Raw genomic sequence first — 26,100 nt, 5'->3', positions numbered from 1 at the left:
ATTTGTTGGCATACAAATGAACTTGATGTGGCTTATTCTTCTTCTTGTAGGACATGGCAGACTTAGGCAAACCATCATTCTTTAAATATGGTGCTCTTAGGTTGCTTTGTCCCACTATCTTTAGCGTAGCTGTAAATCTGGTCAATGTTTCTCTTGAATTATTGACCTTCATAATCAAGCTCATAATGAATATGTAGCTCACATAATCTTGTCACAAATCTGTCTCTGATTCATATATGGTTTGTTTGACATAAACAGACTACTTGCTTAGGTTAAAAGTCTCAGAATGAATCAGAGAATATGGCTTATTTTTCTGTAATGTTCATTTATGTGTTAGAAGGTCACACAATTTCTATTCTAATCTTTATACTCTGACCAAGGAAACACTGAGCAGGTAGTTGTTATGTTGTGATTTTTGGTGATTTTCTGTGTTGGTGAAGATTTTTTTAAAAATTTGCTAGTGATGATCCTGATGTGGTGGACATGGCACAAATAGCAGCCTTAATTTTTGCTTGACCATTTTTGCTGGATTATAAGGGTGATCTTTCATGATTACCCAAATAATGAAGAAATTTTAGAGGAGAATATGCGTGTCTGTCACACTCACTGCAAGATTTGGAGACATTTTTGATAGCTATTTTGATATGAGGTCAGTAAATGAAGGAACAAACAATACCCTCAATTTTAATAATCCTTACATGAACTAGATGTTGATCATTCATAACTGTTTCCCATAGTGTAACTGGAATACCAACACAATGCTTGAACAGTACACAATCAACTACTAATGTACTTAGTTTCTGGTAGCTTGTTTCCAGCACATGCCATGTTTGTTGCTGCCTCCAGAAGTTATACAACCATCCACAAATTCTGGTTTTCCTGTGCATCTCTATCCTCATATTCTGCTCCTATTAATAGTTGCCTGATTTATCACAGTAGAAATTTACTGAATTCACCATGAGGTATTTCTTGTTCAATTGTGATGTTGTGAACAGCTTCTTTTTTTTTTATAACACTTCAATAGAAATGTAGTCTGCATTTGTATTTAATTTCATCAGTTTGAATACATTGTAGAAGTGAGGAATATCACCAGAGTAGTTTGCAATTTGACTAATGCATAACACAGTTAATGATTTCTCTGTTGTAGAATTTGTGCGCATTGCTTATGGTCACCTTTCAGCATAAAATGACATGAATGTGTGTAATAGAAGAATTTTTTTACAACCTGTACAGTTGCCAGTGCCTTCCTGTCTGAATGAGATAACTGTTGTTCAGTAGTCACTAATATATGGCTCTTAAAAAGTACTTGAAAGAAATGTAAAAAAATTGAATTACCATTGCAATATGAATATCTTCAAACAGAAACTCATTACTACACAAAATTTTCAAGCAGAACACAACTCCAGATTCTGATTGCTATTTAAAATATTTTTCTTCTTTTTCTGCTAACTAGGGTGTCCCCCATTTGTCTGCTTCATACCAAAGAGGTATTGGACCAACTGCTGTCCCATCTCTTTGGAGGTCATCCACATAGGCATTTCCCTTATAGTCATCCATGTTTACAAATTTTAGCTAGTCTTGTGGGATCCATCCTTTCTACATGATCTTCCAATTTCTTTTCTTTGTTTTCATCCATTTACAGTACCTTCATTGTCACTTCCATTAACTCTTGTTTTATCTTTTTTGTTTCTGTTCTATTTTCTGCTGTATATGTCATAATTGCAAGCACCATTGTTTTATATATTTTTATTTTCTAGTCAGTTGTCATAACCTTTTTTCTCCATACAGTATTTTCCACGAATCTGGCCACCCTTATTGCCCTTTGCCACTTGGTTTTTTACTTCCATGGTTGTCTTTAAAGCTGCTGATAATTGTCCATAGATAGTAACAGCTCATCACTTGTTCAATTGTCACACAATTAGGCTGTGATATTAAACTCTCTAGGTTTCTCCACAATCTGATTTAGAGTGATAATAGCATCAGCTGTGCCCATTTTTTCTGCATCGTTGTGGTTTTTTTCCTATTTTTAATCCTACAAGAAAATTCTCAGCATGTTTGTGAGACAGATGAGAAGAATAATATATGACAGATATATAAAAAATTCTGAAAGTAAAATGAAAACCATTTGGAATATTGTAATGAGAGGAACAGCAGCAGAGCATGCAGTATTGCAAAATGTTGACAGTTCTGAAAGCACAGCTGTGTTATTATACCACAAAAAAATTACAAGTAAATTTAGTTCATATTTCTCACATGTAACAAAAAAATCTCATACCTCAAAATGAACCATGGTTCTTGTTGTTGGTGGGAGGCTTGCATGTCTCAGCAATACAGATAGCCGTACTGTAGATGCAACCACAGTGGAGGGGTAGCAGCCTTTTCTGTAGTTTCAGGGCAACAGTCTGGATGATTGACTGATGTGGCCTTGTAACATCACTCAAATAGGCCTTGCTATACTGGGACTGTGAATGGCTGAAATCAAGGGGAAACTATAGCCGTAATTTTTCCCAAGGGCATGCAGCTTCACTGTATGGTTAAATGATGGTGTTGTCCTCTTGGGTAAAATATTCTGGAGGTAAAATAGTCCCCATCTGGAGCTCTGGGTGGGGACTACTCAGGAGGATGATGGTATCACCAGAAACAAAACTTGCATTCTACAGATCGGAGCATAAAATGTAAGATCCCTCAATCAGGCAGGTAGGTTAGAAAATTTAAAAAGGGAAATGGACAGGTTAAAGTAAGATATAGTGGTAATTGATTAAATTCGGTGGCAGGAGGAACAAGACATCTGGTCAGGTGAATACAGGGTTATAGATACAAAATCAAATAGGGGTAATGCAGGAGTAGGTTTAATTACGAATAAAAAAATAGGAGAGTGGATAAGCTACTATGAACAGCATAATGAATGCATTATTGTAGCCAAGATAGACACAAAGCCCATGCCTGCCATGTAGTACAAGTTCATATGCCAACTAACTCCGCAGATGATGAAAAGATTGAAGATACGATACGGATTATGTGATAAAAGAAAATATTCAGATAGTTAAGGGAGCTAAAAATTTAATAGTCATGGGGACTGGAATACAATAGTAGGAAAAGGAAGATGAACCACCCTTTCCTAAAATTATCACAATAAACTGCAGTTGACTATTTGCCTTCTCTATCACAGTTTTCAAATGCTCTTTCCATCTAATATCACTTTGCAATTTTATGACCAGATATTTAAATGACTTGACTGTGAAACTTCCTGGCAGATTGAAACTGTGTGCCAGACTGAGACACAAAATTGGGACCTTTGCCTTTCGCGGACATGTGCTCTACCAACTGAGCTACCCAAGCACAACTTACACCCCATCCTCACAGCTTTACTTCTACCAGTACCTCGTCTCCTGCGTTCCAAACTTTACAGAAGCTCTCCTGCGAACCTACTAGCACTCCTGATAGAAAGGATGTTGCGGAGACATGGCTTAGCCACAGCCTGGGGGATGTTTCATATCAGCGCACACTCTGCTGCAGGGTGAAAATGTCATTCTGGAAACATCCCCCAGGTTGTGGCTAAGCCATGTCTCTGCAATATCCTTTCTTTCAGGAGTGCTAGTTCTGCAAGGTTCGCAGGAGAGTTTCTGTAAAGTTTGGAAGGTAGGAGACGACATACTGGCAGAAGTAAAGCTGTGAGGACGGGGCGTGAGTTGTGCTTGGGTAGCTCAGTTGGTAGAGCACTTGCCCGCGAAAGGCAAAGGTCCCGAGTTCGAGTCTCGGTCGGGTACACAGTTTTAATCTGCCAGGAAGTTTCATATCAGCGCACACTCCGCTGCAGGGTGAAAATCTCATTCTGGAAACATCCCCCAGGCTGTGGCTAAGCCATGTCTCCGCAATACCCTTTCTTTCAGGAGTGCTAGTTCTGCAAGGTTCGCAGGAGAGCTTCTGTAAAGTTTGGAAGGTAGCAGACGAGGTACTGGCAGAAGTAAAGCTGTGAGTACCGGGTGTGAGTCATGCTTCGGTAGCTCAGATGGTAGAGCACTTGCCCGCGAAAGGCAAAGGTCCCGAGTTCGAGTCTCGGTCGGGCACACAGTTTTAATCTGCCAGGAAGTTTCACTAACCTGTTGATTCTACGTACTGATGTGCTTGATGCTAGTACTGTAGAGCAATGAGCCTCATGTCAACACAAGCACCGAAGTCAACATTACCTTCCTTCAATTGGGCCAACTGGCAGTGAATCGAGGAAGTACAGTACATACTGACGAAACTAAAATGAGCTCTAACATGGAAATTAAGCGTTTCCGGACACATGTCCACATAACATCTTTTCTTTTCTTTATTTGTGTGTGAGGAATGTTTCCTGAAAGTTTGGCCATACCTTTTTGTGACACCCTGTATAGAGAACAACAGTGGTCCTATCACACTTCCCTGAGGCACTCCTGACGATACACTCATCGTCGAGGACAACATACTGGGTTCTATTATTTAACAAGTCTTCAAGCCACTCACATATCTGTGAACTTATTCGATATTCTCATACCGTCATTTAACAGCATGCAATGAGGTACCACGTCAAATGCTTTCCAGAAATCTAGAAATATGGAATCTGCCTGTTGCCCTCCATCCATAGTTGGCAGTATATTACATGAGAAATGGGCAAGCTGAGTTTCACACAAGTGATGCTTTCTAAAACCATGCTGATTCATGGACATAAGCCTTCAACAATTCTGCAGCAAACATAAGTTAGGGATATTGTCCTGTAATTTTGCATGTCATTTCTTTTACCCTTCTTATATACTGGAGCCATCAGTGTTTTTGTCCAGTCACTTAGGACTTTGTGCTGGGTGATAGATTCATGATAAAAGCAAGCTAAGTAAGGGGCCAATGACGTAGAGTATTCTCTGTAAAATCGAACTGGGATTCCATCCGTGCTGGTGATTTATTTGCTTCCAAATCTTTCAGTTGTTTCTCTACACCAGGGATGCTTATTAAATGATTTCTTGCAAGTAAAATTTAAAGCTTTGGCTTTCATTTTGCTATCCTCAACTGACACACCAAACTGGTCAACAAGGAAGTGAATGGAAGCGTTAGACCCGCTTAGCAATTTTACGTAAGACCAGAATTTTATTGGGTTCTCTGCCAGATATTTGGCTAAGGTGTGATGGTGGTAGTTGTTGTATGCTTCACACATATCTCTTTTAAAAGACTTGCAAATTTCTACTAACCTTCTCTTGTCATCATTTGTGCGTTCCCTTTTGAACCAAAAGTGCAACAGCCTCTGCTTCCTCAGTATCCTTCAAATTTCATTATTAAACCATGGTGGTTCTTTTCCCTCCTTAATCCACTTACTAGCCACACAACTCTCCAGACCATGATTTACAATCTGCTTAAACTTTGACCATAATTCCTCTACATTCATCTTACTGGAATTAAGTAATGCCAATGCACTGTCTAAGTGAGATGCTAATAACCGCTTACCTGCTCTTTCTGGTAGAAACACCCTCCTAGCCTTCTTGACTGATTTATTAACTTTTGCAATCGTAGTTGTTATAATGACATCATGAATGCTAATCCGAGTTTTTATACTGACAATGTCAGTAAGGTCCAGCCTATTTATAGCTACAAGGTGTATGATATTTCCAGTGCATATGGGCTGCCAAGCTAGCTACTCCAAACATTTTTCAAAAGTATTTCACATGACTATTTGTCTGTACACCCCACCATGAACCCATAGACATCCCAGTCTATACACAGCAGGGTAAAGTTGCCTCCAACTAGTATTGACAATCTGGGTATTCATGGGCTATTGACCATAGACTTTCTTTGAATGACTCTAGAACTGTCACAGCAGAACCAGGTCACTGGTAAAAACATCCAGCAATTAACTTGGTTTCACCAACACCACTTATACACCACCAAATGACTTTGATACCATACTCATCTTCAACCTCAACAGGGACAATATTTTTGTAATTTCCAATGAACACTCCCCCTCCTATGACCTCTAATCTGTCTCTCTAATGTACATTCCATGACTCGCTAAATATCTCAGAGCTTTCCGTTTTGGTTTTCAGCCAGCTCTCGGTTCCAAGAATAATTTGAGTGAAAGAACTTCTCTGGAGGGCAGTAAATTTGTGAACTTTATTATGATTACTTTTACAGTGTACTGATAAAATTTTGACCTCAAACTACTGCCTAGCCTACAAAAACCTCATATGCACTCCACAAGTACTCGGCTACCCAAGCAGCTGTTCCACTTGTGTAGTGTACCCCTGACCTATCACGGAGTCCTTCAAATTCCCACACAATAATACAGGTCTAAATATCTGCAACCAAGACTGTCACAGAGTCAATGAAGCTTTTGGTTGAGACCCTCCACTTGGCTCCAAATCAAAGGACTTTGATCAACTCTGGAAATACTGCAAATTGCAAACTCTGCTTGCACCCTGCACATGAGGCCAGCAGTCTTTACCACCTCCACCAGCCACCTGTACAAACTAAGGATCACTTCAGAACCCATGCAACAGGATCGTTGGTGCCAACATGAGCCACAACTTAGAGATGACTGCAGCCTTCACACTCTATAGCCACAGGCAAAGCTGCCTGCTCCATAATGCGTGTTAACATTGGAGCTTCCAATAATTAGTAACCCCCCCCCCCCCCCACTCCTCTCATGTGCCTGCTCAGACCCTTCTGAAGGGTCCACTGTCCACTCACAGGGTGAATGGGTGAGTCCAGGTGCCCAGTCTTAACATTGGTCCTGGATCCAACGTGTAGGGCGCCCTAGGAGGTGCTTCGGAGGCAGAGCCTGTGGGCACAGCAAGCAACACCTGAGGTGTCCCATGTGATTCACCACATTCTTCAATACACCTCGAGGCAATAGCCTGCAGGTAGCTAAAAGCACATTCAGCTGCTCACAAACTGTGGCCAGCTCTTCCTGCATCCACATGCAGCATGCGTACATCATAGCCATCTTAGTAAGACTAACTCAAGAAGCAAACTATAAAAGCAGACAGAATTCTACATACGCAGCTTGCTACCCTCCTGATTTGTCACCAATGGAAGCTGATGTGTTAATGAGCTATGTAACTGGCTGTTGAGTGAGCAACTATTGTGCTACAGAATGAATGAATTTAGACTTACAAAAACGCAAAATTAAACCTCTTCAAAAATGCACAAAATTTAATAAATATACTCTGAGAAAAACACAGAAAAAGATAAACACTTAACTTGCCACTCTGTAGTGGTACTCATTCATCAGCTGAGAGCTGGAGCCTGACTGACTGGCACACTAAATGAATAGACAGTTACTTTCAAAACAAAACAAATGAGCAACTACTGTGCTACAGATTGAATGAATGTACACTTACAAGAACACAAAATTAAACCTCTTAAACACAAACACACACATGAAATTTAATAAATATACTATGGGAAAAAGATAACACACTTAACGTGCCACTCTGTAGTTGTACTTGTATGTCAGCTGAGAGCAGGAGCCTTATGGATGAAGGAAATGGCATATTCCATATTCCTAAGTTTTCAAAAAGCATTTGACATAGTGCCTGACTGTAGAATGTTAAGAAGGTTTGAGCATATGGAATAGGTTCCCTGATGTGTGAGTAGTTCAAAGGCTTCATAAGTGACAGAATTCGGTACATTGTTCCCAACGGTGAGTGTTCATCAGAGACAAGGGTATTCTCAGGAGTGCCCCAGAGAAGTGCAATATGATTGCTAATATTTTCTGCACACATAAATGATCCGGCAGACAGGGTGAGCAGAAACCCATGGTTGTTTGCTGATGATGCTGTGGTGTATGGTAAGATACTGTCATTGAGTGACTGTAGGAGGATACTGTACAAGATGACTTAAACAAAGTTTCTACTTGGTGTGATGAGTGGCAGCATGCTTAAAATGTGAGTTAATTCAAATGAACAGGAAAAAAAGTCATGTGACATTTGACTACAGCATTAGTTGAGTGCTACTTGACACAGTCAAGCTGATTAAATATCTAGGCATAACATTGCAAAGTGATATGATGTGGAATGAGCATTTGAAGATTGTAGTAGGGAAGGCAGATGGTTGAATTCAGTTTATTGGGAGAATTTTAGGAAAGTGTGGTTAATTTTAAAGGAGACCACATATAAGATGCTAGTGTTAGTATTTCTTAGGTACTGCTCAAGAGCTTGGGATTCTCACCATGTCGGGTTAAAGGAAGACACTCAAGCAATTCAGAGGTGGGCTGGCAGATTTGTTGCTGGTAGGTTCAGACAACATAAAAGTGTTACAGAGATGCTTAAGGAACTCACCTAGGAATCCATGGAAGGAAGGCGACATTCTTTTCGAGGAAAACAATTAAGAAAATTTAAAGAGCTCACATTTGAAGATGACTGCAGAATGATTTTACTCCCGCCAATATATAGTACATGTAAGGACCATGAAGATAAGATCAAAGAAATTAAGGATTGTACAGAGGCATACAGACAGTCACTCTTCCTTCATCCTATTTGCAACAGGAACAGGAAAGGAAATGGCTGGTAGTGGTGCAAGGTACCCTCAGCTGCACACCGTAAGATGGCTTGTGGAGTATGCTTATATATATAGATGAAGATTTCAAGGAATCTCTTTGCAAATCTCTATATGCCACTGAAGAGCTTCATTACATTAGGAAAATTTTGTAATACAGTATCCATGCAGTGTTGTGAAATGGTAGGTACGTTTGTTGCACCATAGACCCACACATTCAGGACAAATTAAAACATTTGTTGGTGTATTCAGTGTTAATACATGATCAAATTCTTCATCTTCTTTCAAAAACAAAAGGGGCTATCTGAAGTTCTTGAAATCCCTATACACAATTTCTATACTATTTACAAGTATCTACAGCTGATGAATATTCTACTTTAAGAGCTTGACAATATCCACAACCATGAAAAAGATTTCACATTACTTTCCATTTCCTCCACCTTGCTCATTTTACCAAACTTGATTCTTTCACAAACCAAGCATTGAACTAGACTCTTTTTCGGACTCTCTTTCTAAAGGTGACTGTACTAAAATGGCAGTATAGTACTAACATTCATCTTACCACATTTCATATACTCTATTTTTGTGTATCCTGACCATGCTACAGGATAAATTAAATTGTATTGGAATCCTATCCTTACGCTTATGAATCAACAAATGGCAACCAGAAAATTACTAAAAAAATTTAATCTGCTTACTGGTTTGGTATGGACCATCACAAATTCCTCTCCTGTACCAACCTCTTCATCTTAGAGTAGCACTTGCAACCTTCATCCTCAATTCAATTATTTGCTGGATGTATTCCAATCCTGTCTTCCTCTACAGTTTTTACTCTCTACAGCTCTCTCTTTTACCATGTTAGTTATTCCCTGATGTCTTGACAGATATCTTATCATCCTGTCTCTTCTACTTGGCAGTGTTTTCCACATATTCCTTTCCTCTCCGATTCTACACAGAAACACCTCATTTCCTACTTTATCAGTCCACCTAATTTTCACCATTTGTCTATGGTACCAGGTCTCAAATGCTTCAATTCTTCTTCTGTACTGGTCTTCCCACAGTCCTCCTTTCACTACCATACAGTGCTGTGTTCCAAATGTACAGTCTCAGAAATTTATTCCACAAATTAAGGCCTATGTCTGATACTAGCAGATTTCTCTTGGCCAGAAATGCCCTTTTTGGCAGCATTAGTCTGCTTTTGATGTCCTCCTTGTTCCATCTGTCATTTGTTATTTTGCTGCCTAGGTAGTAGGATTCCTTAACTCCATCTGCTTCATGACCATAAATACTGATATTAACAATGTAGGAAAAGACAGATTGCTACTTACTATGAAGAAGACATGTCAAGTTGCAGACAAGCACAAATAAAAGACACTCAAATACAGCTTTTGGCTACAGCCTTCATCAGTAAAAGAGATGCACACAGGCACCACTCACACACACACACACACACACACACACACACACACACACACACACAACCAAGCATACCTCACGTGCACATGACCACCAACTCCAGCACCTTGGATAAGAAGTAGCAATCTGTCTTTTCCTACATGTTGATATTCCTACCTGGAGTTTCCATTGTTAAGTTTCTCGCTGTTCTCATTTCTGCTACTTTCCATTACTCCATTCTATTAACTGTAAAACGCAATGACACAGTTGTTCTTAGCCACACGTGATGCCTTTTGGAGTAATGTATTCTGCTGTCTGTTGTATTGTCATTCCAAAGGTTTCAGTTTTACACATGTGACAGTTTCAGAATAGTAATCCCTTGAGACAATTATCCAATCAGTTATGCCCATTCACAAGAGAAAAGATTTTATATACATATGATGAAGGGAAGAAAAGATCCCTCAGAATGTATGATCTACCAATACTGGGTTTTGAATGGTGCTTCCTCCCTTACAACACCTGTATTTCATGTTCTTTTCTTCTGTTTTCTTTCTCCTAAGAAAATAATTTTTATTGACTCTAAATTTATGTATCCCTGTGCCACTTATTTCTGTTTCTTTTGATGGTAATTTCACATTTATTTTCTCTTGCAAACATTGCTAATACTCAATCTTAACATTCATTTCAAAGAACTCTGAAAGATTTCTTACAACGAGAACTGCATTTTTACTGACTCTTCTTGGTAGTTTTGTCTTTTGTATCACTGATACAAATGAAGAATTAAGCATTATCTAAAAGAATTGTTATAGTCAAACAATGGAAAATCCAGGATAGAATGTAACAATATTATGAAAAGGAAAGTTGCTACTCACCTTATAGCGGAGATGCTGAGTCTCAGATAGCCACAACTAAAAGACTCGCAGAATTATAGCTTTCGGCCATGAAGGCCTTCGTCAACAAATGAGACGCATACTCGTACACACACACACACACACACTCATTCAAACGCAACTCACACACATGATTTCAGTCTCAGGCAACTGTGGTTTCAGCTGCCTGAGACTGCAGTTGTATGTGTATGTGTGTCTGTTGTTGACGAAGGCCTTAATGACCAAAAGCTATAATTGTGTGAGTCTTTTTGTTGTGCATATCTGTGACTCAGCATCTCCACTAATTTTTACAGTCAAATCTTCCATTCTCTGAATGAGCCTGACAGAATTTTTTATGTAGTATGAAAATATTATAGTTCATTTATCTAAAAACATTAATTATGTAATTTTGATCATTGCTTCAGGAAGACAACTTCTGTCATCTGCCAATGACTTTCCTGCTCTATGGGACTTCATGACAGCTCCTGCTGGTAAAATTTTGTCCCGCTGGTTTGAATCAGAGCCTCTGAAAGCAACTTTGGCAACTGATTCTCTTATTGGATCAATGGTTGGTCCACATACACCTGGAAGTGGGTGAGAACCTTTTCATGTATTTAATACATTAATGATAATGGTCATATTAACTGATACAAACAAACTATGCGTAAAAGTTATAATTGACAGTAAACGGCACAAACCTAAAGGATGAACATGATTATGTGTAACGTTGTTTCTTCAGCTTATATCACAGTGTGTAACTTACACCATTATTTCTATTTGCAAGATAGAGAGTTCTTCTGTTAGGTACAGACAACATATTGAGATGAACTGTGTAAAATATTTCTTGTACAAGTATAGAAGCTCATGCAATATGCCATTCATGGTACACAAATTGTGGATTTCTACTAGAAGTCAACAAGAAGATCATCCTATTAACATTTTCTGTAATCTTGCCAAGGCATCGGATTGTGTAAATCATAAAATTCTGTTATAAAAATTAAAATGGTATGGGGTCTTCTCCTTTCCATGAATGAAGACTTATCTTAACAAAAGAAAATTTATGGTCACAAGGAAATAAGGTAAACCCAGAGTGGGGGAACATATAAGTGGTGTTCTGCAAGATTTGGTGATTGTTCCACTCTGTGCTTAGTCTACAGAAATTATGTATCTGGTATGTTGGAGGATTCTTCAGAACCTTTAATGTTTAGTGATGGCACAAGTATGTTGATAAAGGGCCCAAACCCTGCCAGGGGAATAATGGAACAGTCTTACACATAAAGCTTTCAGCCACATCCTCCGATCCATGCAATGGAAGCACTTCTTTGCCACTAATCCCTTCAACCAAAACTACCCTAATTCCAATATTGAACCCTGCCACTTTAAATTCATACCACCATCCAACTGTGATCCTACTCCCGCCCAACTAACCACCAGTTGGTCACCATCCAGGAATCCCTTACCTCCAACCTCACCATCCTTCTCCAGGTTCCTTCTTCAGAACTCCAACATTTCAGTAAAAGAAACAACACTGATACACAACCTCAAACCAAATCCTGACCTACATCCTGTCTGCAGACAAAGATTCCACCACTGTTGTTGTGAATCACAACGACTACCTAGCAGAAGGCCTCCATCAATTATCTGACTCCCCCACCTATAAACTCTGCCAGAGCGACCCCATCCCTGAAATCCAACACAAACCCCAATCCCTGCTGAGAGCCATAGGACCTTGCCAGAAAATCTCCCCTAAATCCATTTCCCTCCTCACCCCTATGACATCCTGCACACTCACCTTCTACAGGCTCCATGAAATCCACAAACCCAACAATCTCAGATGCCCCATTGTGGCTGGTTATTGTGCCCCCACTGAAAGAATTTCAGCCCTCATTGACAAACACCTCCAATCAATTGTCTGTAATCTAGCCTCCCCTGTCAAAGACAAGAACTACTTCCTTCACTGGCTCTCCATCATCCCCACCCCTGTACCTCCTGGATCCCTACTCATCACTGTTGACGCCACACTGACATCCCTCACGCCCATGATATTATAGCTATTGAACACTATCTTTCCCAACATCCTTCAGACTACAAACCCAATACCTCAGTCCTTGTGCTTCTTAATAACTTTATCTAAATGATTAATGGAAAATCTCATATTAAGTAGTGAAACAAATACTAACAAAGAGATAGAGGGGCTGACCAGTACTTACCTCAGCTCAATATAGGTGATAGATTCACAATACAGAACAGAAAATTTACATTCCTAGCTTTCAGAACTTCGTTCCTTCATCAGCGAGGAGAGAGGGGAAAAAAGGGAAGAAGGGAAAGTGGATTCAGTTACTCACAACCCAGGTTATGAAGCAACCGGGAAAGGAAAACAGGGAGGGTAGCAAGGATGGAGGCATGGTTGTCAGAGGGAAGCCAAAGATATTCTACTGTTAAGTACTGTGCCAGCTTCAAACCAAAGAGGATGCATACAGAAGTAAAGAGGTATATAGTATAAAGATAAACACAACTATGTAGGATGAAAAGATGCGTGAATGGATAAAGAGGAGAGGGGAAAAAGAGAAGACTGAAGAGTAAATGGGACTGAGGTTGGTTAACATAGGTTCAGTCCAGGGGGATGGCGGGATGAAAGGATGTGTTGGAGTGCAAGTTTCCATCTCCGCAGTTCCGAGGGACTGGTGTTGGGTGGGAGAAGCCAAATGGCACGTACATTGTAGCAGGTTCCTAGGTCCCTAGAATTATTATGGACGGCATGCTCTGCTACTGGGTATTGGACGTCTCCTAGGTGGACAGTTCGTCTGTGCCCATTCATGCGCTCAGCCAGTTTGGTTGTCGTCATACCAATGTAAAAGGCTGTGCAGTGCAGGCATGTCAGCTGATAAATGACATGTGTTGTTTCACATGTGGCCCTGCCTTGAATTGTGCATGTTTTACCAGTAGCAGGACTGGAGCAGGTGGTTGTGGGGGGCTGTATGGGGCAGGTTTTGCAGCGGGGTCAGTTACAGGTGTAGAAACTGCTGGGTAGAGAAGGTGGTCTGGAGATATTGTAGGGTTTGACAAGGATGTTATGGAGGTTAGGGGGGTGACGAAAGGCAACTCTGGTTGGTGTGGGGATAATATTGTCAAGGGATGATCTCATTTCAGGGCTTGACTTGAGAAAGTCATATCCCTGGCGGAGTAATTTGTTGATGTATTCGAGGCCAGGATAATATTGGGTGACAAGGGGGATGCTTCTGTATGGTCTGGGGGTAGGAACATTGTTGTTGGATGGGGAGGAATGTATTGCTCTGGAGATCTGTTTGTGGACAAGGACTGCAGGATAGTTGCGGGATAGGAAAGCACTGGTCAGGTTATTGGTGTAATTGTTGAGGGATTCGTCACTGGATTGCCATGAATACCTAGGCTGTAGCAAAGGGAGTGTTTGATGTGGAATGGATGGCAGCTATCAAAGTGAAGGTACTGTTGTTTGTTTGTGGGTTTGATGTGAACAGAGGTGTGGATGTGAGCTTCAACAAGATGAAGGTCAACATGCAGGAAGGTGGCTAGGGTTTTGAAGAAGGACCAGGTGAAATTCAGATTCGAAAAGGAGTTGAGGTTATGGAGGAAATTAAGGAGTGTTTCTTCACCATGAGTCCAGACCACAAAGATGTCATCTATAAACCTATACCAGGCCAGGGGAAGCAGCTGTTGGGTCTTCAGGAAAGCCTCCTCCATGTGGCCCATGAAGAGGTTGGCATAGGACAGAGCCATCCTGGTTCCCATGGCCGTTCCCCTGATTTGTTTGTTGGTCTGGCCTTCAAAAGTGAAGTAATTATGGGTGAGGATGAAGTTGGTAAGTGTGATAAGGAACGAGGTTTTTGGAAGATCATCGGGTGGGTGTTGGGAGAGGTAGTGTTCAATGGCAGAGAGACCATGGGTATGTGGGATGTTTGTGTAAAGGGATGTAGCATCTATGGTGACAAAGATTTCAGGTGGGAGGGGAGTGGGAATGGATTTGCGGTGTTCTAGGAAGCGGTTTGTGTCTTTGATGTAGGATGGGAGTCTCCAGGTGATAGGTTGGAAGTGTTGGTCTACCAGAGCTGAGATACATTCTGTTGGGGCTTTGAAGCCTGCCACAATTGGACGGCCAGGATGGTCCTCTTTGTGGATTTTAGGTAATAGGTAGAAGGTAGGGGTATGTGGCTCAGGTGGAGGGAGTAGGTCTATGGAAGCCATTGTGAGGCCTTTTCCTTGTTTTATTCCTTCTTAGTATTACTATTTTAATTTCAGTTATTTAATTTCCCTACCCACTAGTTACCCACTATGAAGGAACAAAGTTCCGAGAGCTGGGAATGTAAATTTTCTGTTCTGTACTGTGCATCTATCGGCTGTATTGAGCTGAGGTAAGTACTGGCCAGCCCCTCTATCTCTTTGTTCGTATTTGTTTTACTAACTTTATCCAAAGCCACAACTACTTCTCCTTTGAAGGGAAGGTATATAAACAAATCTATGGCACAGCCATGGTCACCCACATGGCGGCCTCCTATGCCAACCTTTCTATAGGATATCTAGAGAACTTCCTAGCCTCCCAAAACCATACCCCTAGCCTGGCTCTGGTTCATTGATGGTATCTTCATGATCTGGACTCAGGGCCAAAACACCCATCTTCATTCCATCACAGCCGCAACACCTTTCCCATCCACTTCACATGGTCCTCCTCAACCCAGTGTGGCATCTTCCTAGATGTTGAACTCCTACACTCTGATGGCTTCATTCACACCTCTGTCCACACGAGACCCACCAACTACCAATACTACCAGCATTTTGACAGCTGTCATCCCTTTCACACCAAAAAGTTCCTACAATATAGCTTGGCAATATGGGGACATTTTCTTTCTGCAATGTCTGCTTGTGTCTGTGTATGTGCGGAAGGATATGTGTGTGTGTATGCGCGAGTGTATACCTGTCCTTTTTTCCCCCTAGGGTAAGTCTTTCCACTCCCGGGATTGGAATGACTCCTTACCCTCTCCCTTAAAACCCACATCCTTTTGTCTTTCCCTCTCCTTCCATCTTTCCTGATGAAGCAACCGTTGGTTGCGAAAGCTTGAATTTTGTGTGTATGTTTGTGTTTTTTTGTGTGTCTATCAACATGCCAGCACTTTCGTTTGGTAAGTCACATCATCTTTGTTTTTAGATATGAGTATATTGTGTTTAGTTGACAACCAAACGTCTTAACAGAAGCTACCACAGTTACCTATGAATTCTTACACTTTTGTGCTTATACATATATATTATAATCTGTAATGCTATTTGTGGTTAACAACAAGAGCAAATCTGTGATGAACCATGTAGCTCACAACTACAGTGCTGAAACTAAAAATAATTTTCATATTGACTAAGCATAACTCTCAAAGTGTCGGAATGGAGTTTTATACTGTGGTGCAAAAGTCAATAACAGGTTGCTGGTGGATGTAAGGCAGGAAACTAAAAATCCTGTAATATTCAAAAACATAAATGAATAACTCGTTAGTCATTCCCACAACTCATCAGAATATTTGTTCTCAGGAATGTAAATTCCAATTAATCCTGATATTTATAATGGATAGATCTTGGCTTCCAATATATAGACAACTGATAATGTCCTATATGGAGTTACTTAAATACTTTGTTTGAAGTGTTAGATAAAAGCTGCATCAGAATAGTTGGTCTGTAGGACAAGGAGCAATATTCCCCTTGCCCCTTCCGTCCCCCTACCCAACCTGAAGAAAAAGTAACTCCTCTTCTCCTACCAACATGTACAATGGACCTTTCCTTGGTGGGCTGACTTGCGTGCCTCAATGATAGAGATGGCCTTACCAAAGGTGCAATCACGATGAAGGGCTATTTGTGAAGATAGCAGACTAACATATGGTTTCTGATGATGGGCAACAGACTTTTCTATAATAGCAGAGACCATGCAGTTCTACCATGTGGCTTATTTAATTATGTTTATTGATAAAAAATACACTTGAAGACAAAAAAATGTAGAGACAAACAATTACAATTTCAGAAAAATTGAATGATTTTTTCAAAAGAAAGTGCTTCAAAAATTGAGCAAGTCAGTAATGTGTTAGTCCACCTGGGGCAATAAAATGAGGCATAGAGTATCTTCAACATATCACTGTGCTATAAGGTTGCCTTGGATGGCACCCAAAGAGGTCCTGTTATGAAAAGAAATGACACCCCAGACCATCACACCTGGTTGTTGGGCCATATGGCAGACAACACTCATATTGGTATCCCACTGCTGTCTGGAACATCTCCAGATATCCTATGCTGCATTTTGTTGCCCTTCATGGCAAGCCATCCTGGCCTTACATTTCAACAAGATAATGCCCACTCACACATGGCAAGAGTTTCTACTGCTTGTCTTCGCACTTGCCAAACTTTACCTTGGCCAGCAAAGCTGTTGGATCTCTGTCCAGTTAAGAATGTTTGGAATGTTATGGGCAGGACCCTCCGCACATCAAGATTTTGAAGATCTAACACATAACTCGGACAGAATTTGGCATGATATCCCTCAGAAGGATATGTAACAACTCTATCAATCAGTATCAAGCCCAATAACTGCTTGCATAGAGATCAGAGGTGGATTAATGCATTACTGACTTGCTCAATTTGTGAAGCTCTTTCTCTTCAATAAATCATCCAATTTTTCTGAAGTTATGATCTTTTTTTAAGTGTATTAAGAAGGTAAAATAGTCTCTCTTGTTGGATCTCCAAGCAGGGTCTACTCAGGTGGATGTTATCATCAGGGTAATCATATAAGTAGGTTAGGGAATTTAAAAAAAAGAAATGGATAGGTTGAAGTTAGATATACACTACTCAGCCAGAACATTATGACCACCAACCTAATAGCCATTATATCCACCTTTGGCATGAATAATAGTGGTGATCCATCATGGCAATGAAGCCATAAGTCCTTGTTAAATCGCTGGAGGGAGATGGCACCAAGTCTGCACACACAAGTCACCTAATTCCCATAAATGCCAAGGAGAGGGGCAATGACATCTGACACTACATTCGATCACATCCCAGATGTGTTCAATCAGGTTCAGATCTGGTGAGCTGGGGGGCCAGCACATCAACTCGCACTCACCACTGTGCTCCTTGGACCACTCCACCACACTCCTGGCCTCAATGTCATTTTGCATTATCTTGCTGAAAAATGCCACTGCTGTGGGGAAATGTGATCATCATGAAGGGGTGTATGTGGTCTGCAACCTGTGTACTCTCATGATGCCTTGCACGAGCTCCACTGGTTTCCTGGATGCTCACATGAATGTTCTCCAGAGCATAATGGAGCTGCCGCCAGCTTGTTTCCATCCCGCAGTACAGGTGTGAAGGAGCTGTTCCTCTGTATGATTCGCACCCTCTCATCAGTGTGATGAAGAAGGTATCATGATTCATTATATCACGTGATGCTCTGCTGCTGTGCCAACATCCAGTGCCAATGGTCATGCACCCATTTCAGTCATAACTGCTGGCATTAACATTGGCACGTGTACTTGTCATCAGATGCAGAGGCCCATTGTTAGGAGTGTTTGATGCACTTTGTGTTCAGACACAACTATACTCTGCCCAGCATTAAAGTCTGATGTTGGGACCACCACAGTTCACCACTTGTCCTCTTTTACCAGTCTGCCCAGCTTACAACATCCAGCATCTGCAATGAGGGGTGGCTGCTCAATCTCATGATGCCAGGACATGATTTCACTTTGGTTTCATCGTGTTTTGAACACACTCACCACAGCACTCCCCAAACACTTGACAAGTTTTGCAGTTTCTGAAAGGCTCATCTCAAGCTTCTGGGCCATCACAATCTGCCCTCGGTCAAACTCAGGTAGATCACACACTTTGCCTGTTCTACACACAGGCAGCACGCTCACTGATACTACATGCACCATGTGTGTGTGTGTCTCACTACAGTAATTCCTCACCAGGTGATGCTGCTATCGCTTGGACAGGTTTATATTGATAGTAGATCATTCTGGCTAATGAATGTGTGTAGTGGGAATTAGTGAAGTCTGGTGGCATGAAGAACAGGACTTCTGGTGGGGTGAGTATAAGATTAAAAATACAAAATCAAATGTGGATACTGCAGGAGTAGGTCATCAATGCTCAAGAAAATAAGAATACAGGTGAACTACTAGGAGGACCACAGTGTACACATTATCATAGCCAGGATAGATATGAAGCAAACACCCACAGCAATAGTACAAGTTTATATGTCACCTTACTCTGTATATGATGAAGCTATTGAAAGATGATGAGATAAAAGAAATTATTCAGATAGTTAAGGGAGATGAAAATTAAATATGATAGATGACTGAAATTTGAAGGTAGGGAAAGGAACAGACAGAAAAATCGTAGTAGGACATACACTGGGAGAAAAAAATGAAAGGGGTAGCAGTCTGGTCAAATTTTACACAGACCATTACTTAATCATTGCTACCATTGTCATAAGAACCATGAAAGAAGGTTGAATATGTGGAATGGACATGGATTCACTTGAAGATTTAAGATAAATATACTGATTTAACAGAAATTTCGGAACCAAGTTTTAAACTACAAAACATGTACAGGCAGATGCACACACTGACCGTATTTTATTGGTCCGTACTGCAGATTAAATATGAAGAATTTCCCGAAAGATAGGAAATTAATGCGAACGGACTTGGATAAGTTGAAACACCCAGAGGTTCTTGAGAATTTGGTAGGGGATGTTAGGCAAATATTGACTGAAACAGGGAAAGGGACTAAAATAGAAGATGAGAAACAAAATAATGAAGGTAGCAGAGGAACAAATAGCAAAAACGGACAAGGCTGAATCCTACGATAACATTTGAGATACTGAATTTTTATTTAATAAAACTAAAAATTGTGGAGGAAGGAAGCAGTGGCACTTATTATGATTACAAGGAACCTATCCAGTTTAAGGCCAAGTGGTAGGTAATGCTTATATCATCAAGCTCTGTTATTACAATTATGCTACAAAAGTTATCTGCAATTATTGGCAATTTTTGTAGTGTATCTGTAATGACCAAGCTTGATGTTACAAGCATTACCTACTACTAAACCATAAATTGATGGTGTTTTTCTGTAATCATAATAATTGTCTCCAACCCCTTCCTTCCACATTTGTAAGTTTTATATTTATTGAGCTAGTTGTAATTTTTATCTGGTCATATATTACTTCTAGGATTTTTTGTTAAAATTTATTTACTGAGCTATTTCAATTTCCGTCACTTCCTGTGTTCAAAATTTAGTATGGAATGTGGCAGCTGTGGCCTTATTAGTACAATGTGAGTGCTTTACTATCATCTACATACATGTGTAAGTTATATAATAGGTGTACATTTTTAATAAGCTTTTTCATATAATCGTTATGCCAGATGTGATAAGCACTACTGTCACTAATGCCACCTACTGGCAAAACTGTTTACCTTGTACCATGGTCACCTGCCTGTGTGAGTTTGGGCACAGATGGTATTATTGAACAGAATAGAAAATGACAAGATACTTTGTATTGATTTTGTACATTTTTCAACTTCACTGCGTCATTGCAGTGTATGCGTTTTAATATCTTATCTTGTATTATATGTTTAATACTACAGATTTGATGATGGAATTCTCCCGAAGCATGTCATGATTTAATAAAAAAATTATTTTGGTCTCCATGACATATGTATTACCATTTACTGCCAAAGGCAGTCACACACCTCCTGGGAGGCTTTTCGTCTAAAGTGATAAAAACACTTCCTTATGAAGATGTGTTATGCAAAAACTACTTCAAAATCATGAGTATTTATGCTTGTTTTTTAGTCTGCACAACTGTGGAACTCCATTGAAAGCCTTCTGGAAACCAAGAAATTTTCATTTCAATGACTGTGTATGTTACGCATTCTTCGTGTGGGCCTTCTTAACAGTTGTAACTGTCTGCACTCTCTTTCAGTTACATCAGATGCTCATTATCATTCCACAAAACTTGAACTAACTGTTGCTAAAAGTCATTCATTTTTCTTGAATATTCAATACAGAATCTTGCTGAAGAGAAATTATAACAGATAAAACTTGCTAAAAGCTGAAAGTTAGTGCTGAAAAAGAGACAATACCTGTGAGTTGAGAAAGGTATACATTTTACAACATATGAATGGAATGTGTAATTGTTCCCATACACCTCACATATCTTTATCTTCTCTCAGAAAGAGCCAAAATATATTTCATCTTAAATAGTTTTCAACATCTTTTATTTACTTATTTCATGTGCATTTAAATAGAAAATATGCTTCAGCAGCTTTCTGAAAGTCTAAAATTTATTTTGCATTTTAGTTGTTCTTTCCATACTTGATTAAATGGAACCATTTTCTGTCTAAACGTACTTTTTACTTGATTTCAAATTTTGAAGGCTTTTTATTTATATTTTATCTCTTAAATATGTATAATTGTCTCTGATACCTTTCCATATATCAAGAACATCTTACAGTTGAATTTTATTCTTGCAATGAATTATAAGCATTTTATTATTGCTAGGTATGTTTTGATTCATCACATGCTTGGCCAAGTGAATGGGAAAATTGGTGCTTGGGGCTACCCAAGAGGGGGCATGGGAGCTGTCTCAGAGTCACTGGCATCTGCAGCAAAGTCATATGGTGCTGAAATCTTTACTTCTCAGGTACTATGTAGTGCATTAACACACTGATAATTTCTTAGAATGCTTTTATAATTTTTTTTAGTTTTCTGTATTATTCTATATAATGGTAGATGTTATGAAATTTTGACCTAGAAATATTCTTGCATGTTCTATCTGGTATGCAACAACTTCAGTGATAATGTTTTCTCTGAAAATCAAATGTATCATCTACACTAAATGATAACACTTTCTTTCTCTTTCTCTAATAATTTTTAAGAACTGAATCATACTAATGCAGTCAGAATATGAATTTTCTATTGGAGAAATATGGTTATTAAATATTTCAGGTGTTTTTTATCTCTCTTACCTGGTTTCCATTAGTAAAGCAATATTTGGTTTAGTCCTATTTCCCAAATTAAATTTATCAGTGTCTTCTTCAATTTCTTCATTGATTGTTCTATTATGGCATGATCTACTAATGATGGTCTGTCAGTTATTCAAGATTTTCTAATTATTTCTTACCTTAAGGTAACCCCTTCCTACTGCAGTGAAATAGCAGTATTTTCCTATCTCACAAAATGTAGAAACATAAATGAAACAGCCACATCATGTACACCTCTACCAAACTGAGGCTAACCACATAGCCACTAAAAATGTTGTACACCTCGCCACTGACTTCAAAAGCTGCTTCAGTACCTATCTTGCGTGATTTGTTTGTTTCCATCCTGGACCATCTCCTCTGGATTATGCAGGTGACAATTGTCCCTCCAGTATATGCTTAGTTCTTGCAGCCTTCCCAAACTAAACCTCAGCCTGTACCCTCTCCAAACACCTAACCTCACCCTTTTGTCTCTTCTAATTTTGCACCCCATTTGTCCACTATCTAGACCTTGTGATATATCTCTTTCTGTGACCCCTTCCCTCCTGCAACCCCCCCCCCCCCCCTCTCTCTCTCTCTCTGTGTGTCTTTTTGTTGCCCTAACATTTTACCCCTTCTAAGTAGATAAGTAGACACATTTCCTTCCTCTCACATCTGTTAGCCTGCACACCCACCCATAAGGAGTGAGGATCACTTCAGTCACAAGCAAGTGTATTTCAATGTCTATGTGGTTGTGTGTACTTAAACTGAAAACACAGCTGTAGCTCAAAAGCCACTGTACTATTCAATGTGTCCATGTGCTGCACATCAATCCATTACAGGTGAATGGTGTCTACCTTCGTTTTTGCTAATTTTTTGATTGAAGGAAACCAGCAGGCACCAGCAGTTTGAAAATCATGTAAACTTTGTTTACCTTGTAGTCTTCTTTTAGCAGTATGTGAAAAAAAAAGTCACCTTCACACTATCTAATGTATTATACCAACAATTGTAATGGCCTATAATTACTTTGAAAAACCCGCTGGTCTTTCTTTAACATCATAAAACTGCTGTTTTTATCTAATATTTCAACAGCAACATATAGGCAACTTTACACAGATTACTAGCTGCTGTCTAGGTACTGGTAAAGTTAAAACTCATTTGATGTGAATGTTAGTGTCTACTGTGACTATAAATTCTATTAAGTTATAGAACAAGCAGATAATAAACTATACTCTTGTTTTGATTATTTGGGGATTTACAATTCCCTATGTGGTGTCGTCTTCTGGCACCTTCTTAAAGATTTTTGTACCAGAATGTAACTTATTTTTCAACCACAGACAGGGATAAAACAGTAAAGTCAGATAGCATGATTGGCTGGAAACCACCAAGGGACAGGATCAGGCACCTAATTGGAAAGGTCTTTCCTAAGTCTTGTGCACACTAGCATCTTTCCTTCACAAAGTAGTGTGAGGTTTGTGTATCTGATCTGAGTAGGTTACTGTAATTTTGTGTGTGTGTGTGTGTGTGTGTGTGTGTGTGTGTTTGTATTTGTACATACTGCAGTGACACATTTGCAGTGTGCAATGATGGCAGAAGGGAGAGGGTGAAACCTAGTGCACACACATGGCCTTTTCCTCTCAAATAGCACCAATGAGACCACCAAGCTTGACATCCCCAATCGATGGATAGTTCACCATTGACAGTATCATATGCCCTCATTCAGTGAGACACTGTAAGGAAGTTTGGAATTTAATCCAGGAAATTGGTGCAAAATCTGGTGATCAGGAATTTTATGCCACGAGCCCACCTCCCCTTTGCTGGAAAGACAAATGGAAAATTGGCAACAGCACAAGATGTACCTGGGTGGTTACCCATCCGACTGCTGCCCATGCCAGGCATAGTTTAACATTGTTGATATGACAGGAACTGGTATATTCAATGAAGCAAGGCTGTTGGCCAAACAGGAACGAATGGGCTATATGGAAATAATTTTTGCTTTTAGTGCTGTGGTTGTGAATCCCATATTTTTCTTATATTCACATCAATATTTTTAACAAAAATATATGGGCGTAAATGTATTGGAATAAAGTATGAGACACATATAATCCCTGAAACAGTTTTAGCAAGATGTTTAGATCTAAACTCCACGTAACATTCTTACTGTATATGTCTGTGGAGTAAACATTTTTTAGCTATATTTTACAAGAAGAATATGCCATATTACTGAGTGAAAATATGCAAATAATGCCAGAAATCCTGCCTATATATCAGTATAATGAGAGATATTTCTAAGTGCATAGTAGGTAGGTTGGTCAATATAATGAAAAGGATAGAAAAAGACTGTTGGAAAGGCCTTTGTCAAAAATAGACAGCACACACACACACACACACACACACACACACACACACACACACACACATGTGCAAACACAACTCACACACAGTCTCTGGAGTTGGAGCCAGACTGTGGGGAGCAGCACATTATGGAGGAGACAACCACGTGAGAGTAACGAGGAGGCTGGGGTGGAGAGGGGGAGGAATAGCTGAGTAGAGGTGGGGGACAGGAAAGTGCTGCTAGGAGTGTGCAGGGATAAGGTGGAGAGTAGGGCAGCTGGGTGCAGTCAGGAGGTTAGACAGAGAGTGGAAGAGAGTGGGAGGTAGTGGAGAAAGAGAGAAGTAAAGAAGACAGGGTGCATTGGTGGAATGAGGACTGTGTAGTGCTGGAATGGGAATGGGCTAGATGGATAAAAACAATACCTAATCTTTGTTAGTGATTGGAATGGGAATGGGCTAGATGGGGAAGAACAATGATTAACCTTCATTAGTCACTTTCCTTACTCATCTAGCCCATGCCCATTCCAGCACTACACAGCACTCATTCCACCAATGCACCCAGTCTTTTTACTTCTTTCCTTTTCTGCTAACCCTCTCCTCCCCCCTCCTCCCCCCTCTCTCTTCCCTGCCCACTGTCTAACCTCCTGACTGCACCTAGTTGTCTTACTCTCCACCTCCTTTGCACACTCCCAGCAGTACTTTACAGTCCCCCACCACTACCCTGCTATCCCTCCCCCTCCCTGCCCCAGCCTCCTCCTAACCTCCACCCAGTTGCCTCTCCCATACTGCGTTGCTGTTCACAGTCTGGCTCCAGCTGTCAGGGACTGTGGTCGTTTGTGTGAATTGCATTTGCATGAGTGTGTGTGTGTGTGTGTGTGTGTGTGTGTGTGTGTGTGTGTGTGTTTGTGTGTGTGTGTGCTGTCTATTTTTGACAAAGGCCTTGCTGGCCGAAAGCTAACTTTCTGACTGTCTTGTTGTTGTGCCTTTCTGTGATTCAGCATCTTCGCTATATAGTGAGTAGCAACTATCATTTTCATTATATTGTTACATTCCATCCTGGATTTTTCCATTTTTTGGCAGGTAGATTTGAGCTTTTTGGTAAACTTATCACCATTTGCTGGTGCCTCCTCAGTCTATTATCCACCTGGATGCCTACTGTTCTAATGCAAGAACACTGTAATTTATTTCGCAAGCAGTACACACACATGGAAGACAATTAACAATACATGAGTGGGTGACAGAGCCATGCACTCTGTCCTATATAAACATTAGTTCCAATAGGGGAGAGCAGCCGGCAGGCTGTGGCACACAATTGCTGTCATATTAGCAGGCCAGATGGCCTCTAGTGGCTGAATCACATACAAATTTCATGGACAAACTACACTCCTGGAAATTTAAATAAGAACACCGTGAATTCATTGTCCCAGGAAGGGGAAACTTTATTAACACATTCCTGGGGTCAGATACAGCACATGATCACATTGACAGAACCACAGGCACATAGACACAGGCAACAGAGCATGCACAATGTCGGCACTAGTACAGTGTATATCCACCTTTCGCAGCAATGCAGGCTGCTATTCTCCCATGGAGATGATCGTAGAGATGCTGCATGTAGTCCTGTGGAACGGCTTGCCATGCCATTTCCACCTGGCGCCTCAGTTGGACCAGCGTTCGTGCTGGACGTGCAGACCGTGTGAGACGACGCTTCATCCAGTCCCAAACATGCTCAATGGGGGACAGATCCGGAGATCTTGCTGGCCAGGGTAGTTGTCTTACACCTTCTAGAGCACGTTGGGTGGCACGGAATACATGCGGACGTGCATTGTCCTGTTGGAACAGCAAGTTCCCTTGCCGGTCTAGGAATGGTAGAACGATGGGTTCGATGACGGTTTGGATGTACCGTGCACTATTCAGTGTCCCCTCGACGATCACCAGTGGTGTACGGCCAGTGTAGGAGATCGCTCCCCACACCATGATGC

The 26,100-nt window shown here is 40.4% G+C and overlaps 1 protein-coding gene across 1 annotated transcript in view; it reads left to right on the top strand.

The window, feature by feature from the left end:
• Window positions 1-26,100, top strand: part of LOC124607235 (pyridine nucleotide-disulfide oxidoreductase domain-containing protein 2-like) — a 177,333-nt gene that overhangs the window by 59,287 nt on the left and 91,946 nt on the right. The window contains exons 5-6 of the mRNA XM_047139508.1: window positions 11,195-11,363; window positions 21,327-21,468. Coding sequence (XP_046995464.1) covers window positions 11,195-11,363; window positions 21,327-21,468 — 311 coding nt within the window. The remainder of the gene's footprint in view (window positions 1-11,194; window positions 11,364-21,326; window positions 21,469-26,100) is intronic.

The sequence above is a fragment of the Schistocerca americana genome, chromosome 3 (genome assembly GCF_021461395.2).
Source record: "Schistocerca americana isolate TAMUIC-IGC-003095 chromosome 3, iqSchAmer2.1, whole genome shotgun sequence".
Lineage (NCBI taxonomy): Eukaryota > Metazoa > Arthropoda > Insecta > Orthoptera > Acrididae > Schistocerca > Schistocerca americana.
The sequence above is the reverse complement of the archived record's forward strand: the minus strand, read 5'-3'. Positions and strand labels throughout refer to the sequence as shown.